The 16815-nt window shown below is 36.9% G+C and overlaps 1 protein-coding gene across 4 annotated transcripts in view; it reads left to right on the top strand.

Moving 5' to 3' along the window:
* Positions 1–16815, top strand: part of ALMS1 (ALMS1 centrosome and basal body associated protein) — a 204113-nt gene that overhangs the window by 17432 nt on the left and 169866 nt on the right. For all 4 annotated transcript variants that reach the window (XM_027620974.2, XM_027620976.2, XM_027620978.2 and 1 more), the window contains exon 2: positions 9656–9781. In XM_027620974.2, the coding sequence (XP_027476775.1) occupies positions 9656–9781 (126 nt within the window). The remainder of the gene's footprint in view (positions 1–9655; positions 9782–16815) is intronic.

The following is a 16815-nucleotide window of genomic DNA, read 5'->3' as shown; positions in this document are numbered from 1 at the left end:
TTTATAGTTTTCAGAGTACCAAGTCTTTTACCTCCTTGGTTAAATTTATTCTTAGGCATTTTATTATGTTTTAATATGTTTCATCTTGATATTACTATAGCCACTTTACCTCTTTTTTATTATTTGCATAGTAAATCTTTTTTATCTATCCTTTCATTTTCAGCCTGTTTGTCTTTTTGGGCCTAAAGTGTGTCTCCTATAGACAGCATACAGTTGAATCTTCTTTTTCATGAAGTCTAACACAACATATGCCTTTGATTGGATTATTTAGTTCACTCACATTTAGTGTTATTGATATGTTTGGATTTATTTCTATTTAACTTTTTATTTTCTGTATGTCTCATGTCTGTTTTGTTCCTTTAGTCCTTCTTGTATTGCCACCTTTTGTATTAAGTAGATAATTTTCTCTTATTCTAATTTTTTAAAATTACAATTCTTGAGTTATTTTTAGGGCTGACAGTATACATATTAACTTATCAGAATCTGCTTCAGATTCATTAGGACTTAGTTCCAATAACATATAGAAACTTTATGCCCATATAGGTCCATTCTCTATCCCTTTTAAATGCTATTACTGTGAGGCATGGGTCTATATGTGTTACATACTCAACAATACATTGTTATAGTTAAAACTTCAAGAAGAATCTGGCAGAAGGGAGAATAACAATTATATATTTGTAGAGACTGATATATATTATCCTTATTTTCCCTTTTTTACACTCATTTCTTCCCTTTTATGTTATTATCTGGTGTCATTTCCTTACTCCATTGTGACTCTATTCCTGTTATCTCCTTTGTGCTGTCATTATCAAATGTATTTCTGTCTTATAGCCCAACAATACAATTATATATATGTATTGTTTCATACAGTTGCTTTTTATTTTTATTTTTTTGAAGATTTTATTTATTTATGTGAGACAGAGAGAGCACAAGTGGGGAGGAAGATCAGAGGGAGAGGGAGAAGCAGATTTCCCGCTGAGCAGGGAACCTGACACAGGACTCTGTCCCAGGACCCTGAGATAATGATCTGAGCCGAAGGCAGACTCCCAGCTGATTGAGCCACTCAGGTGCCCATACAGTTGCTTTTTTAAATCAGTGAAAGGAAGAAGGGAAAAAAAATACACAGTTATACTGTCTTTTGCAATTATCTGTAAAATTACTTTGATTGGCTCTTTTTGTTGTTTTCCATAAATTTGAATTACTCACTGGTGTCACTTGCTTTCATCCTGAAGAACTTCCCTTAGTATTTCCTGTAAAACCAGATTGTGATCAACAAATCTGTTTTATCTGGGGCTTCAATTTTTTCTTTTTCTTTTTTTTTTTTACTTTTATTATTTATTTATTTTTAAGTTAACATATAATGTATTATTGGTTTTGTTGACTGTTTCCTTTGCTGTGCAAAAGCTTTTTATCTTGATGAAGTCCCAGTAGTTCATTTTTGCCTTTGTTTCCCTTGCCTTTGGAGACATGTCTAGCAAGAAGTTGCTGTGGTCAAGGTCAAGAGGTTGCTGCCTGTGTTCTCCACTAGGATTTTGGTGGATTCCTTTCTTACATTTAGGTCTTTCATTCATTTTGAGTCTATTTTTGTGTATGATGTAAGGAAATGGTCCAGTTTCATTCTTCTGCATATGGCTCTCCAATTTTCCCAACACCATTTGTTGAAAAGACTGTCTTTTTTCCATTGGACATTCTTTCCTGCCTTGTCGAAGATTTGTTGACCATAGAGTTGAGGGTCCATTTCTGGGCTCTCTATTCTGTTCCATTGATCTATGTGTCTCTTTTTGTGCCCGTACCATACTGTCTTGATGATTACAGCTTTGTAATAGAGCTTGAAGACCGGGATTATGATACCATCAGCTTTGGCTTTCTTTTTCAATATTCCTTTGGCTATTCAGGGTCTTTTCTGGTTCCACACAAATTTTAGGACAATTTGTTCCAGCTCTGTGATGAAAGTTGATGGTATTTTGATAGGGATTGCATTGAATGTATAGATTGCTCTAGGTAGCATAGACATATTCACAATATTTGTTCTTCCAGTCATTGAACATGGAACATTTTTCCATTTCTTTGTGTCTTCCTCAATTTTTCATGAGTGTTCTGTAGTTTTCTGAGTACAGATCCTTTGCCTCTTTGATTAGGTTTATTCCTAGATATCCTATGGTTTTGGGTGCAATTGTAAATGGGATCAACTCCTTAATTTCTCTTTCTTCTGTTTCATTTTTAGTGTATAGAAATGCAACTGAGTTGTAGCAATTTTGGAATGGAGTCTTTTGGGTTTGCCACATAGAGTATCATGTCATTTGCGAAGAGTGAGAGTTTGACTTCTTCTTTGCCAATTTGGATGCCTTTTATTTCTTTTTGTTGTCTGATTGCTGAGGCTAGGACTTCTAGCACTATGTTGAACAACAGTGGTGATTGTAGACATCCCTGCTGTGCTTCTGACCTTAGGGGAAAAGCTCTGTTTTTCCCCATTGAGAATGATATTCGCTGTGGGCTTTTTGTAAATGGCTTTTAAGATATTGAGGTATGTTCCCGCTACCCCTACACTGTGAAGAGTTTTAATCAAGAAAGGAAGCTGTACTTTGTCAAATGCTTTTTCAGCATCTACTAAGAGGATTATATGGCTCTTGTCCTTTCTTTTATTAATGTATCACATTGATTGATTTGTGGATGTTGAACCACCCTTCCAGCCCAGGAATAAATCCCACTTTTTTTGTGGTGAATAATCCTTTTAATGTACTGTTGGATCCTACTGGCTAGTATCTTGGTGAGAATTTTTGCATCCATGTTCATCAGGGAAATTGGTTTGTAATGTTCCTTTTTTCGTGGGATCTTTGTCTGGTTTTGGGATCAAGGTAATGCTGGACTCATGGAAAGAGTTTGGAAGTTTTCCTTCCATTTTGATTTTTTGGAACAGTTTCAGAATTAATTCTTCTTTAAATGTTTGTTAGAATTCCCTTGGGAAGCCATCTGCCCTGGGCTCTTGTTTGTTGGGAGATTTTTGATTACTACTTCAGTTTCCTTGCTGGTTATGAGTCTGTTCAGGTTTTCTTTTTCTTCCTGTTTCAGTTTGAGTAGTTTATACGTCTCTAGGAATGCATCAATTTCTTCCAGATTGCCTAATTTGTTGGCATATCCTTGCTCATAATATATTCTTATAATTGTTTGTATTTCTTCTGTGTTGTTGGTTGCGATCCCTCCTCTTTCATTTATAATTTTTTTTTTTAATTTGGGTCCTTTTTCTTTTTGATAAGTCTCACCAGGGGTTTATCAATCTAAATTCTTTCAAAAACCAGCTTCTAGTTTCGTTGATCTGTTCTGCTGTTCTTTTGTTTCTGTTTCATTGATTTCTGCTCTAATCTTTATTATTTCTCTTCTCCTGCTGGGTTTAGGCTTTATTTGCTGTTCTTTGTCCAGCTCCTTTAGGTGTAGGGTTAAGTTGTGTATTTGAGACTTTTCTTGTTTCTTGAGAAAGGCTTGTATTGCTGTATACTTCCCTCTTAGGACCATGTTTGCTGCATCCCAGAGATTTTGAACAGTTGTGTTTTCATTTTCATTTGTTTCTATGAATTTTTAAAATTATTCTTTAATTTCCTGGTTGACCCATTCATTCTTTAGTAGGATGCTCTTTAGTTTCCATGTATTTGAGTTGTTTCCAAATTTCCTCTTGTGATTGAGTTCAGGTTTCAAAGCATTGTGGTCTGAAAATATGCAGGGAATGATCCCAATCTTTTGGTACCGGTTGAGACCTGATTTGTGATCCAGGATGTGATCTATTCTGGAGAATGTTCCATGTGCACTAGAGAAGAATGTGTATTCTGTTGCTTTAGGTTGGAATGCTCTGAATATTTCTGTGAAGTCCATCTGGTCCAGTGTGTCACTGAAAGCCCTTGTTTCCTTGTTGATCTTCTGCTTAGATGATCTATCTATTGCAGTGAGTAGGGTGTTAAAGTCCCCTATTATTATTCTATCAGTGTGTTTCTTTAATTTTGTTATTAATTGGTTTATATAATTGGCTGCTCCCATGTTAGGGACATAAATATTTACAATTGCTAGATCTTCTTTTTGGATAGACCCTTTAATTATGATATAACGTCTTTCCTCATTTTTTATTACAGTCTTTGGCTTAAAATCTAATTTGTCTGCTATAAGGATTGCTACCCCAGCTTTCTTTTGGTGTCCATTAACATGGTAAATGGTTTTCCACCCTCTCACTTTCAATCTGGAGGTGTCTTTGGGTCTAAAATGGGTCTCTTGCAGACAGGATATTGATGAGTCTTGTTTTTTATCCAGTCTGATACCCTGTGTCTTTTGATTGGGGCTTTTAGCCTATTTACATTCAGAATAACTATTGAAAGATATGAATTTAGTGCCATTGTATTACCTTTAAAGTCACTGTTTCTGTATATTATCTCTGTTCCTTTCTGGTCTTTGTTACTTTTGGGTTCTCTCTTTGCTTAAAGGATCCCCTTTAATATTTCTTGCAGGGCAGGTTTAGTGGTCACAAATTATTTTATTTTATTTTTTTCATTACATCATGTGCCCTCCTTTATTAACATATAATGTACTATTTGTTTCATGAGTACAGGTCTGTGATTCATCAGTCTTACACAATACACAGCGCTCACTACAACATATACCCTCCCCAGTCTCCATCACTTAGCCACCCCGTTCCCTCCAGCCCCCTCCACTCCAGCGACCCTCAGTTTGTTTCCTGAGATTAAGAGTCTCGTATGGTTTCTCTCCCTCTCTGGTTTCATCTTATTTCATTTTTCCTTCTCTTCCCCTATGATCCTCTGCTTGTTTCTCAAATTCCACATATCCGTGAGATCATATGATAATTGTCTTTCTCTGACTTATTTTGCTTCACATGATATCCTCTAGTTCTATTCACGTTGTTGGTTTTTTTTTTTTTGATGGCTGCATAATATTCCATTGTGTGTGTGTGTGTGTGTGTGTGTGTGTGTGTGTGTGTGTGTGTGTGTGTGTGTGTGTGTATCTTTATCCATTCATCTGTCGATGAACGTCTGGGTTCTTTCCACAGTTTGACTATTGTGGACATTGTTGCTATAAACATTGGGGTGCAGGTGCCCCTTTGGATTAGTACATTTGTATCTTTGGGGTAAATCTCTAGTAGTGCAATTGCTGGGTCGTAGGGTAGCTCTGTTTTCAACTTTTTGAGGAACCTCCATACTGTTTTCCTGAGTGGCTGCACCAGCTTGCATTCTCACACAAATTCTTTTAGTTTCTGTTTGTCCTGGAAGCTTTTTTAACTCTCCTTCTATTTTGAATGACTCCTAGGCTGGATAAAGTATTCTTGGATGCATATTTTTCTCATTTAGCACTCTGAGTATATCATGCCAGTCCTTTCTGGCCTGGCACATCTCTGTGGATAGGTCTGCTGCCAGTCTGGTGTTTCTACCCTTATAGGTTATTGTCCCAAGCTGCTTTCGGGATTTTCGCTTTGTCTCTGAGATTTGCACGTTTCACTGTTATATGTCAAGGTGTTGAGCTATTTTTATTGATGTCGAGGGGGGTTCTCTGTGCCTCCTGGAGTTGAATGCCTGTTTCCTTCCCCAGGTTAGGGAAGTTCTCTACTATAATTTTTTCCAATATACCTCCTACCCCGTCCTTCTTTCCTCTTCTTCTGGGATCCCAATTCTAGTATTATTTTCCTTTATGGTATCACTTATCTCTCGAATTCTGCCTTCGTGATCCAGTAGTTTATCTTTTCCTCAGCTTCTTTATTCTCCATCATTTGGTCTTCTATATCACTAATTCTTTCTTCTGCCTCATTTATCCTAGCAGTTAGAGCCTCCATTTTTTATTGCACCTCATTAATAGCCTTTTTGATTTTGACTTGATTAGATTTTAGTTCTTTAGTTTCTCCAGAAAGGGATTCTGTCTTCTATGCTCTTTTTCAAGCCCAGGTAGTATCTTTTTTTTGTTTTTTTTAAAGATTTTATTTATTTGACAGAGAGAGACACAGCGAGAGAGGGAACACAAGCAGGGGGAGTGGGAGAGGGAGAAGCAGGCTTCCCGCCAAGCAGAGAGCCCGATGTGGGGCTCGATCCCAGGACCCTGGGACTATGACCTGAGCCGAAGGCAGATGCTTAATGACTGAGCCACCCAGGCGCCCCCTAGGTAGTATCTTTATAATCATTATTCTGAACTCTAGTTCTGACATCTTACTTATATCTTTACTGATTAGGTCCCTGGCAGTCAGTACTGCCTCTTGTTCTCTTTTTTGAGATGAGTTTTTTCCATTTTGTCTTTCTGTCTTGTAGAAAGTGGACTCGTTTCTATTTGTAGAGTTGCAGCTATTCTTTTTTTAGATCTCTGGTTGAGTTTGCAGGTGTTCAGAATGATATGATAGCTGTCTAGCTGAATTCCTGGGACCAGACGAAGCTAAGGTCTCCTACTCCTCCACCGCCTTGGACTATCTCTTGCTTTTTTTTTTTTAATGTATGCCTTTACAGCTGTAAATTTCCCTTTAGCACTGCTTTTGCTGCATCCCATAAGTTCTGTTATTTTATATCTTCATATTCATTTGTGTCAAAGTTTTTTTTATTTTCCCTTGTTTGTCGTATTGGTTTTTTAAAGAGTGTGGTGTTTAATTTCTGTGTATTTGTGGAAATTTCCATTTTTTTCTGTGCTATTGATTTCTGGTTTCATTCCATTGTGATTGGAAAAGGCACTGCATGTCAGTCTTCTTGAGTTTGTTAAGACTTTTGTGGCCTAACATGTTCAAAATAAATAAATAAATCTAGCCTAAAGAATGTTCCATATGTACTTAAAAAAAATGTATATTTTGCTGTTTTTAGGTGGATTGTTCTATACATATGTGTTAGGTCCAGTTGTTCTTTTTTTTTTTTTTAAAGATTTTATTTATTTATTTGAGAGAGAGAGAGAATGAGAGATAGAGAGCACGAGAGGGAAGAGGGTCAGAGGGAGAAGCAGACTCCCCGCTGAGCAGGGAGCCCGATGCGGGACTCAATCCCGGGACTCTAGGATCATGACCTGAGCCGAAGGCAGTTGCTTAACCAACTGAGCCACCCAGGCGCCCAGGTCCAGTTGTTCTATAGAGTTGTTCAGTTCCTCTATTTTTTTATTGTTCTTCTGTATGGTGGTTTTATGCATTATTGAAAGTTAGGTATTGAATCTTTTAATATATTGTGTTGCTGTGTATTTTTTCTCCCAGTCTTTAAAAATTTGCCTCATTGATTTGGGAGCTCTGGGGTTGTGTGTATAAATAGTTGTAATTGTTATATCTTCTTGGTGATTTGACCCTTTTGTGATTTTAATCTTTTTCGTCTGAATTTGTAATAGCTACTCCTGTGCTCTTTTGGTTACTATTTGCATGGAATATCCTTTTCCACCCTTTTTCTTTCAGCCTATATGTGTCCTTAGATCTTAAGTGTTTATCTCATAGGCAGCTTATATTTGGAAGACTACTAACCTTTAATATTAAAAACTTACTCAGGGAAGGGCTCTTTCAAACTGTTAATTTATACCAAAAAACATTTAATTTCAGATGAAGAGCTGATGACACCTGCTTAGTTTTGAAGCATTCATCTTAAGAATCCTTCTTCAAGTATTTGGGTTATATTCAGAGGCAATAGTGGAAAAGTTGATCAGACATATGGGAATGTATTAGAAATTAGTTTTCTTGATGACGTCTAAACAGGTGATAAAAATAGGAAGTCTGGGGAATGGATTTTTTAATAAGAATTTTTCTTTTAACATTTAATTTTAATTTTTAGGTTTTCTTTAAACTGATAAAAGTGAGGGGTAATGTTTGTTTTCTCACACATTGGGTTAGTTCTCAAAGTGCTAGTTTCTTAATATTTTATCATTCATTAGTTTCCTACAAATATTCTAATGAATTGAACTCTCTTTTTTATAAGCTGCTGTGAAGCAACTCTTCAAAGGCAAGACCCCTTGGTCCACAACCAACATTATTTAGCTGCAGTGACTAGCCATTTTGAACATTTATGTTGGCATTCTTTCCTGGAGGGCTCAAAGTAGACTGTGCCAGAACATTGGCTGTACTGTTACATATTTAAGGATTTCAGATTGCCAGAATGCATTTGAAAAACCTCTTGGAAGAATTGATATCTTAGAACTCTCTTTAGTTATTGAATAGATTTTAAATGAGCTCGCCTTTCTGTGACCAAAAACATATTGTTATAAGTTCTCTCAGTAAAAATGTTTTGTTAGTGTAGTGACAGTATTTTAAATCTGTAAAAAATCTGATGGCCTTGGATTTTCTTCAGAGGCTCTTTCACATTTGTGGTTATTAATATTTTGTTAGCGTTCGTCTTTTCTTGGCTTATAACTGCCTGTTTTACTTTTATAACTTCCCTTTTAATGGACATTGTGGGTTTATATCTTTGAGGATCTGAGATACTCATTTTAAAGTTTTTTCAAAGTATAGTTTGTAATTGCATTTTTAGTAGGAGTTTTTTTTTGTTTTCTCTTTTGATGTATCCTTCACTACCTGGTGTTTCTGTGGTTGTCTTTACTTTGCTCCTTGTGGCTGCTTGTTAAAAAAAGAGGTCTTATATTGAAGCTTTGGATTTTTATTGTCCAGGAATATTGAAGAAAATCTCAGGAACCAGTCCCTGAACCAGTGGGTGACTTGACCTAGCTCATTTTTGTTTGATTACCTTGGATCTTTTCCATTTGCATTGCTTCAGCCTTGAGCTGTAGTCACAGCTTTTATTGCTGCCTTTCACAGTTGAGGGAGCCCTGCTCTAACCCTTGACCTCACGGAATGAGCCTGATGTTTGTTCCCACTGTCCCCACTATGAGTTGATTTTAGTCCCTATTATTAGAGTTCATTTCTTAGGTGTCTCAAATAGTAAGATTTTAAAATAAGTAACTAGCTTGTTTCTGCTTGCTTTTATTTTTTGAGGTTAAGGAACTGCCATGGTTTATTGGAAAGTACGTTGAGTTCTAACTGGATAACCTTAAGACTCTTTTTTTATTTTTTTAAAGATTTATTTATTTTGGAGAGAGAGAGCATGCATGCACGAGGGCAGCTGGAGGGGGTGGGCAGAGGGAGAGAGAGAATCCCAAGCAGACCCTGCGCTAAGCACAGAGCCTGACACCAGACTGGATCTTACGACCCCAAGGTCATGACCTGAGCTGAAAGGAAGAGTCGGATTCTTAACCAACTGAGTCACAGGCGCTCCTGTTTTTTTATTTTTAAGTGAAGGTAGAAATTTGGAAAGTGCTTGTGGAGTTGAAATGTTATATATATATTTGGGCAGTGGTTGTGGAGTTGAAATGTTTTATATATATACACATATATATATGTATGTATGTATTTATGAAAGTGCTTTAGAAACTGAGAACTATAAGCTAAAGTTTAGATGTTTACTATTATTTAATAACAGTGATTTTATTACTATTTTTTTTTAAATATTTTATTTATTTATTTGACAGAGAGAGAGAGAGAGCACGAGAGCGGGAACACAAGCAGGGGGAGTGGAAGAGGGAGAAGCAGGCTTCCTGCCAAGCAGGGAGCCCAATATGGGACTCGATCCCAGGACCCTGGGATCATGACCTGAGCCGAAGGCAGAGGCTTAATGACTGAGCCACCCAGGCGCCCATTGTTACTACTCTATTTAAATCTGCTTTTGATTTTCAGGTTTTTCCATTGACCTGTCATGTATGGCAACAGCCACTATATCAAGGCAATAGTGGGACACAGATTTCTGATACTACTGTGGTCTCTGTGGAAAAAACAGCTCGGTGGAGGTCTAAGGCTGATCAGGTATGTCTTGTGTAACTGGCAAACTTACTTTTCTTTTCATAAGCAGCATGAGAAATTCTGATTTAGCTGTCAAAAATAGTTAGAGGTGTATTACTTTAATATTCCATTTTTCTAATAGATCTTTAACAATTTTAATTATAGAGAATAGTATTTCAGTTTCTTTTTTGTCTCAGGACTCATTTACATTCTTCATAGGTATTTTAAGCATTTTTTGTTCATATGGATTATCTATATTGATATTTAGCTTACTAGAAATTAAAACATTTAAAAATATTAAAATAATAAATATATTAGCATAAATAATGTATTTTTAAAATGAAAAATAACTATTTTCCAAGACAAAAAAATTAGTTGAAAGAGTGGCATTGTTTTACATTTTTGCATATCTCTTTAATGTCAGGCGTAATAAAAGATGGTATATTAGACAGGGTTCTCCAGAAAAACAGAACCAAGAGGAGACTTATACACACACACACACACACACACACACACACACACACACACAAAATAAGGAATTTGCTCTTGTGATTGCTGAGAATTCTAAGATCTGCCGCCTGGAGACCCAGGAGAGCTGATAGTATAGTTGTAGTCTGAATCCAAAGGCCTGAGAACCAGGAGAACTAATGGTGTAAGTTCTATTATGAATCCAAGTCTAAAGGCAGGAGAAGACCTATGTACCAGCCTTAAGACCATCAGGCAGAGAGAGTGAATTCTGTTTTGCTCAGCTTTTTGTTCCATTCAGGCCTTTAATGGAGTGGATGAGGCTTGCCCACAGTGGAAAGGGCAATCTGCTTTACTCAGTCTGTGGATCAAATGTTAATCAGATGTTAATCTAGACATACAGAATAATGTTTAACCAAATATCTGGGCACCTGGTGGCTCAGCCAAGTTGACACATAAAATTAACCATCACAATTGGATTCTCATATCTGCTTCTGCATTTAGTCTGTTGGGATACACTGAAGTATGTGAAAAAAAAATCTGGCCTTATTTAGATACATAGAAAAGGGAGCTGCACATAGATTTCCTGAAAGAGTGTCTTTGATTGCCAGGGAAATTTGGGCCACACTTTGAGAACCACTAATCTAGAGTATAGTCATAAATTTAGAAGAGATGGAAAACTTGTGAGCAGATAGGAAAGAAGCTTACATGTGTTTGTTGGAGGAAAAATGCAGCCTTATTCATAATGGTTAAATATTTAAGGTTGATTATCTAATAACTTGGTTATCAGATTTCTTCTGGTACCTTCAATTCTCTCTATATTGCAGTGATTATCCATTTGTTACAAGATATGGATGAAGGAGATTTGCTATCATCAAGGGAAAGAAAGGGGTTAAAAGAAACCTTGACCAGAAAGTGCATAGTACTCTGGGACCATTAAATGAAAGGGGGATTGTAATAGATTGAATTGTATGCCCCAAAATTTGTTGAAGTCCTAATCCCCAGTACTTTAGAATGTGTCCTTATTTGGAAATAGGGTGATTGCAGATACAACTTAGATGAGATCATACTGTAGTATGGTAGGCCTTTAATCCAATATAACTGATATCCTTGTAAGAGAGGAGAACAGCATGTGTAGAGAGACACACACAGGAAGAAGTCAGCCTTGTGAAGACAGAGGCAGAGATTGGAGATATACTGCCACAAGCCAAGGAATGCCTGGGGCTACCTGCGGGTAGAAGAGGTAAGGAAGGATCCTCCCCTAGAGGCTTTGGGTGGAGTGTGGCCCTGCCAACACCCTGATTCCAGACTTCTAACCTCCAAACCTCTAGCCTGTGAGAAAATAAATTTCTGTTGTTTTGAGCCCCCCAATTTGTGTAACTTTGTTATGGCAGTCCTAGGAAATGAATATATGGATATATCCCAAAATAGTTTTATATTCTCTGAGGACATACTTATGGTAGAGCATGGTCCAAAAATAGGTGTCTTCCTTTTTGTCCCTGTCTTATTATATATATGCCATGAAAAAAAATAAAATATATGTCATGGATCGATCCTGTAGCTCTTTATTTCTGCCTTTATGCCTAGGTTCCTCAGCATAGCTGGAGCATTATGCCACTTTCTTATTTCCTCCCCTCTTTTCTCCTTGTTATTCTGTTCATTCATCTTTGTTGCTGTTGTCTGAGTTACCTCTCTTTATTCATTGAAAACTATGGCTTTTGCTACAGTGTTCTGTTTCTTTCACTTCAGCTTATATTACCCATGTAGTGCCTAAAATGCCTGGATCTTTGATCTAACCTTCACAGATCTTTTCCTCCATTTCTCCTCCTAAATTGCTACCCCCTACTAGGTTACTCATCCCATGGTCACAGTCTAGACCATGTCACCTCCAGCAGCTTGAGTACAAATGTCTCTTCCTTTCTTCCCCTCCAGCTACTGTTTGGTTTAATATTCTGCTCCCTGTTAAATGAAATTTTCAAGAATTTTCTCTCTCCATTTCCTGCTATGTTAACCTCATTGATGTAGAATTTAAATACAGCAATCCTTACTCTTTTAGGTATACAGTTTGATGAGCTTTGACAAATATATACAGTTACATAACCACTACCACATTTGAGATATACAAGATTGCCATGACCCCAGAAAAGTTCCCTTGTGCCTCACTATAATCAGTCATCTCCCCATCCTTAGTCCCTGGCAACCACTGATCTGATTTTTGTCCTTATAGTTTTGCCCTTTCAGAATTAAAGTGTATAGGTTTTCGAATCTGGCTTCTTTCACTAAGTACGTGCTTTTGAGATTTATCCATATTGTTGTATGAATCAATAGTTGGTTCTTTTTAATTTTTTATTGCTGAGTAGTATTCCATACAGGTGAAGGTTTTTGGTAGACAAGTGGTTTCATCCTCTTGGTAAATACTTAGGAATGAGATTGCTGGATGATAAAGTAATTGTATGTTTAATGTTATGAGAAAGTACTAAACTGTTTTCCAAAGTGGCTGTGCCATTTTGCCTTCCCTCATAATATATGAGAGTTCTAGTTGATTTGCATCCTTGCCAGTTCTTGGTATTGCCAGTTGTTTTGTTTTAAAATTTTTAGCCATTTTACACATAGGAGTATTATGGTGTCTCATTGTGGTTTTACTATGCATTTTCCTAATGACTAATGATACTGTACATCTTTTTGTGTGCTTATTTGCCATCCGTGTTTCTTCTTTAGGGTCTTTTAAAATCTCTCCCCCATTTTTAATGGCTTATTTATTCTGTTTGTTGAGTTTGGAAGTTCTTTATCAGTTCTAGATGCAAGTCCTTTATCAAATGCATATTTTGCAAGTACTTTTTCCCACTCTGTGGTTTTTCTTTGAATTCTATATATCGGGATGTGTGGGTGGCTCAGTTGGTTAAATGTCTGCCTTCAGCTCAAGTCATGATCCCAGGGTCCTGAGATTGAGACCCACATCGGGCTTCCTGCTCAGTGGGGTGTCTGCTTCTCCCCCTGCCTGCCACTCCCCCTGCTTGTGCTCTCTCTCTCCGACAAACAAATGAATAAAATCTTAAAAAAAAAAACCCACATAAAAATGAATATTATGTATCTTTTGAAGAACAGAAGCTTTGATTTTGATGAAGTTGGTGTATAGATTTTGGATTTTTTTTATGGTTTGTATTCTTGTGTTCTGAGAAATTTTTTCCTAATCCTATGCCACAAAGATTTTATCTTATATATTTTTCTAGAACAAGGTTTCTCAACCTTGGCACTTTTGACATTTTGGCCTAGATAGTTCCTTATTGTGTGGAGCTGTCCTGTGTGTTGTAGTGGTTAGCAGCCTCCTTGACCTTTCCCCACTAGATATCAGTAGTAATCCTCCGTGTTGTAACCATGAAACATGTCTCCAAACATTGCCGAATGTCCCGTGGTTGAGGGCAAAGGGAGTGTCAAAATTTTACCCAGTTGTGAACCACTGTTTCTGAAGTTTTATAGTTCTAGTTTTACATTTATTATCTGTGATCCATTTTGAGTTGGTTTTTATATATGATGTGAAGTAAGGGTCCAGCTTTATTTTTTTACATATGAATATTTGTCATTCCCACACTATTTGCTGAAAATACTCTTTTTGTTTAGTGCTTCCTTGGCATCTTTATCAAAAACAGATTAACTGTATATGTGTTGGTCTATTTCTGGACTCTATTCCATTGATTTATATGTCTGTCATGCCAGTCCCACACTCTTAATCATTAATACTGTCTTGAAATCAGGTAGTGTGAGTTCTCACACTTTGTTCCTCTTTTGAAAAATGGTTTTGTTTATGTTAGATTCTTTTAATTTCTGTATAAATCTTAGAATCAGCTTGTCTATTAAAAAAGCCTGCTGGAATTTTGATTAAGATTGCCTTGAGTCTATACATCAATTTGGAGAGAATTGACATCTTAATAATATTTGAGTTCTCTAACCCACAAACACTGCGGTTCTTTCAGTTTCATTTAGGTGTTTAATTTTTTCATCAGTGTTTTGTTGTCTTCGGTGTACCAAACTTAACACATGTTTCTGTTAAACTGACCTTTTTCTTTTATTTAAAAAACATTGCTTTTATTAAGGTGTGATTAATTTTATTGATGTTTTTAAAAATTTCAATTTCCTATTGATTGCAAGTATATGGAGATATAAATGACTATATTGAACTTGTATCCTGTGACCTTGCTAATCACATTTACTGATTTTAGTAGTAGCTCTTTTGTAGATGTTTTTTAGGACTTATTTATTTATTTATTTATTTATTTATTTTGAGAGAGGGAGAGAGAGCAGAGAGGGGCAGAGGGAGAGAGAAAACCAAACAGGCTCCACACCCAGCAGAGAGTCTGCTGGGGCTCGATCACATGACTGTGAGATCATGACCTGAACTGAAATCAAGAGTCAGACGCTTCATCAGCTGAGTCACCCAGGTGCCCCTAGGACTTTCTAAGTAGACAATTATATCAACTGTATTTTTTTCCTTTTTAATATATGTACCTTATATCACCGGTTAGGATCTACTTATTATTTTACTTAATCTGCTTTGTGTTCTGACCTCAACTCTGTGAAAGCAAGTTTTGCCAACATTTGTATAGCTGAATACAGTGAGCACTTTTCTGTCCTCATTTTAGCTGCAGTAAATAGCATTTGACACTGTTAACCATTGCATAACTTCTTAAAATCATTTCCTTTCTTAGCTTCTACTAGTTTTCTTTCTACTCTTCTGCTATTCTTAGTTTCCTTTGCTGCTTTATCTTCCGCCGTGTGCCTTCGGCTCAGGTCATGATCCCAGGGTCCTGGGATCGAGTCCCACATCGGGCTCCCTGCTCGGCAGGAAGCCTGCTTCTCCCTTTCCCACTCCCCCTGCTTGTGTTCCCTCTCTTGCTGTGTCTTTCTCTGTCAAATAAATAAATAAAATCTTTAAAAAAAAAAAAACAACTTTGAAATCAAAGGTTGCAAGCTGTGGGCCTGAATAATGGCCAAATGTGGTTTTCAGGGGAAAAAAATTTTTTTTTGGCAGTGTTTTTAAAATTTTGAAATAAAACACTTTAAAGTGTGTATGCAGTGCATATTTGGCCACAGGTCCCATCACTCTAATTTCAGGTGGATTTACTCATTTCTGTTACCTCCTTGGCCCTGTACACATTTGAGTTTTTGACTTCTGCTTGAAGTGTTGGGATGTTTTAGTTCTCATCTAGATCTGGGGGGTTAAATATATTTGTATACTTAAAAATCCAAATTTATATCTCTAATCTTTTTTCTCCCTCAAAATGTGTTTATGTCAAAAACATTAGAGATTTGAGGGCCTTTTTATATTGATTAAAAAGGTATAACACAAGCAACCATTGTGTGATAGAAACAGCAACAAAATTATACAAACTTGTGACCAGCACCAGGTGTTGTATGTAAGTATTAAATCACTAAATTCAGGTACACCTGAAACTAATATTACACTGTATGTTAACTGAGTTTTTTTTTAAGATTTTATTTATTTATTCATGAGAGACAGAGACAGAGAGAGAGAGAGGCAGAGGCAGACAGAAAAGTAGGCTCCCCACAGAGGATGGAGCCCAATGTGGGACTCGATCCCAGGACCCTGGGATCATGACCTGAGCTGAAGGCAGACGCTCAACCGACTGAGCCACCCAGGTGTCCCTGTTAACTGAGATTTAAATAAAAACTAAAAACTTAAAAAAAAAAAGAAAAAAAAACCCAAGAGAAAATGTTGAACAGGGATGTTTTATAACTTTATTTTATGATGGGAAATTATAAATATGTTTGCTTGGGGAGAGAAATGATTTAGTAGAGAGGGAAAATGGATGAAAGCAGGAGAATCATATAGGATGGCAGTCGTTGAAAAGAATGGAATGAGATGGGAAGGCCTTTGGTAGGTACAGAGACTTTTTCAAGTCACAAGATAAAAATGGGATTGTAGATCTGGTGATAGGAAGATAAGGAAGTTCCATCTCCTGCTCTTCACTTAATTGAAGTAGGAGATGAGGTCATCAGTTGAAAATGAGGAAGGAGAGTTCTATAGTTCTGAGGAGAGAGAGTGTAGTCATTTTAGCAAGTCAGTTTACCAGGAAAATATAGTAGGATTTCTAGGCAATGCTGAGTGCCCTTGAGGTTTAATGTCATCAATTTAAGGGAAAAACCATTTGGGTTTGTGCTTTATTCAGCAATGTGCTGCTGTTTAGATTCAGATAAGGAGAAGGTTCGACTAGAGAACTGAGCTTTTACCAGGCAAATAGGATAGTGGGAGAAAAGGGCAGGGAAGTTAAAGATGTTTGCAAGGCAGTGGTTATAAGGATGGCTATGAACTCTCCGAGTGGTAAAGAGGGAAATACAGGAAAGAAAGGAATTATGAAAAGTGTTAATGTGATAGGATAATTGTCTTAATGAGGTTAAAGAATTACTGAAGTTGAGCTACAGTAGAGTGATCTGATGAGGCCAGAGGATGGGCAGGAGAGCCAACAGATACCTGTCTCTTTGGAGTGAGGAATAAACTATGGGACCAGGCTCAAACCATCCTCACGGAGGCTGAGAGATGAGTTGGGGACTAGAGATTTTTCTGTAGTGAGAGTCAC

This window comes from Zalophus californianus, chromosome 8 (assembly GCF_009762305.2).
Source record: "Zalophus californianus isolate mZalCal1 chromosome 8, mZalCal1.pri.v2, whole genome shotgun sequence".
In the NCBI taxonomy this organism is placed as follows: domain Eukaryota; kingdom Metazoa; phylum Chordata; class Mammalia; order Carnivora; family Otariidae; genus Zalophus; species Zalophus californianus.
The sequence above is the reverse complement of the archived record's forward strand: the minus strand, read 5'-3'. Positions and strand labels throughout refer to the sequence as shown.